The 1707-nt window shown below is 29.9% G+C and overlaps 1 protein-coding gene across 1 annotated transcript in view; it reads right to left on the bottom strand.

Moving 5' to 3' along the window:
• Window positions 1–1707, bottom strand: part of LOC105257625 (trypsin-4) — a 2416-nt gene extending 709 nt beyond the window's left edge. Inside the window, exons 1-5 of the mRNA XM_011268368.3 lie at window positions 1587–1707; window positions 1317–1405; window positions 1008–1149; window positions 835–948; window positions 446–595 (exon numbers count right to left, since the gene is read on the bottom strand). Of these exons, the coding sequence (XP_011266670.1) occupies window positions 446–595; window positions 835–948; window positions 1008–1149; window positions 1317–1405; window positions 1587–1688 (597 nt within the window). The 5' untranslated portion in view covers window positions 1689–1707. The remainder of the gene's footprint in view (window positions 1–445; window positions 596–834; window positions 949–1007; window positions 1150–1316; window positions 1406–1586) is intronic.

Raw genomic sequence — 1707 nt, 5'->3', positions numbered from 1 at the left:
GTTAAATTAATTCATCTAGTCATTAGAATTAATCATTAGAAATCATAAACATCGACAACATATACGTACATTTTATATATATATATATATATATATATATATATATATATACAATATAAAATTTCTATCCGAATATAATATTTTAATGTGTGTGTGTGTGTGTGTGTGTGTGTGTGTGTGTGTGTGTGTGTGTGTGTGTGTGTGTACATGTGTGTATTATTGTAGAAAGCAATAACAAGTTTTGACAACTTCCTAGAAAAATATGAAAATAGATATATATATTTCGTATGTATGTAAATATATAGCAATAGAAGATAATAGAAGAAGATATGCAATTATAGAAAAAGGTGAAAAAAATAGAAAAAAATATTTATAATTAAGGGGTACAAATGTTCATTTGATAATTGCTGATGAAATGAAAATATTGATTAAATATGAGACATACATGACAAGTGTCTTTTCCACCGGTAGTGTCACCGGCGCAAAGCATATTGGCTGTCACTATTCGATAACGAGCGAATATCTTTTGGCAGACTTCTTGATCAATAATTGGAATCGTCAAGGTTTGCAGTACCTTGGAACTTTCGCCGTTCGTCTAAAATTAACAATACGCTTATATAATGTAGATTACCAAATGTTTATCAAATATCTATCAGAAATTCCGTCAATATCTATCATCACGATCAATCACAAAATGATCGATAAACAAACTTTAGTATTTCCAAACCGACAATCAATCTCGCTATATGTCACTGCTGATGGTGTTGAGAACTGACATTGATAATACACGAATGCGAAAACAAAATGGCTTATGAACTAACAGAAAAAACTTACCGACGTCTTTCCCCATCCCGAAACAATTGCCTTGCTACCAGTTTTAATATTGATTGGTGGTGTTGCCAAAATAATAATTTTTGCGTTTCGACCCAAGGATAAAGGAGTAATTAACTAAAATAGTTATATTTTAAGAGTATACTGTGCGAAATAAATCATAATTGATTACATACTTTGATCAAAGCGACATCGTAATCGTAAGTATCCTCATCATACCATTCATGCGGAATAATTGAGGAAATATTTGTGATTAGAATACCTCCTTCATCATGATAACTGCTCGCTACTCGGACTTTAAAAAGCGATAAGTTCATACTACAATAAACACATTTAATAGATCTAATGATTCTTGTGATATAAATACGTAAACTATATTATCTAATCTGAGTTTCTTTTCTTTTTATCTCTATATGTATTTGCGAATATTGTTTTATATATGTGTAAAAGTGATTATGTATTAAGAACAACAAATTGACACATACCCATAAACGCAGTGTGCTGCTGTTAAGATCCATTGTTTGCTAATTATCGAACCCCCGCATATAAGTTTACCATTATAATGGAGAGAAACCTATTAAAAATAATAAGACAATAACACATATATAAAAAATAATTATTTATTTGTTAGAAAATTGTCTTTTTAATAATATCTAATAATAAACACTAATATTTAGTTGTAACAAATTTTTCCAATTTTAGTTGAGTATTGAGCAATGTGATAATTAGAGAATCGTGTTTAATCGTGAACTGACCTGGTATGGATACTTATCGATAGTTGTAGATATACCTCCGATTATTCTAGATTCTAAACACGAGGCGGAAACTATTAATGTCAAACAGAATATAATCAGCATGGCTACGATCGTTACGGCG

This window comes from Camponotus floridanus, unplaced genomic scaffold, assembly GCF_003227725.1.
Source record: "Camponotus floridanus strain SB8 unplaced genomic scaffold, Cflo_v7.5 scaffold4, whole genome shotgun sequence".
NCBI lineage: Eukaryota > Metazoa > Arthropoda > Insecta > Hymenoptera > Formicidae > Camponotus > Camponotus floridanus.
The sequence above is the reverse complement of the archived record's forward strand: the minus strand, read 5'-3'. Positions and strand labels throughout refer to the sequence as shown.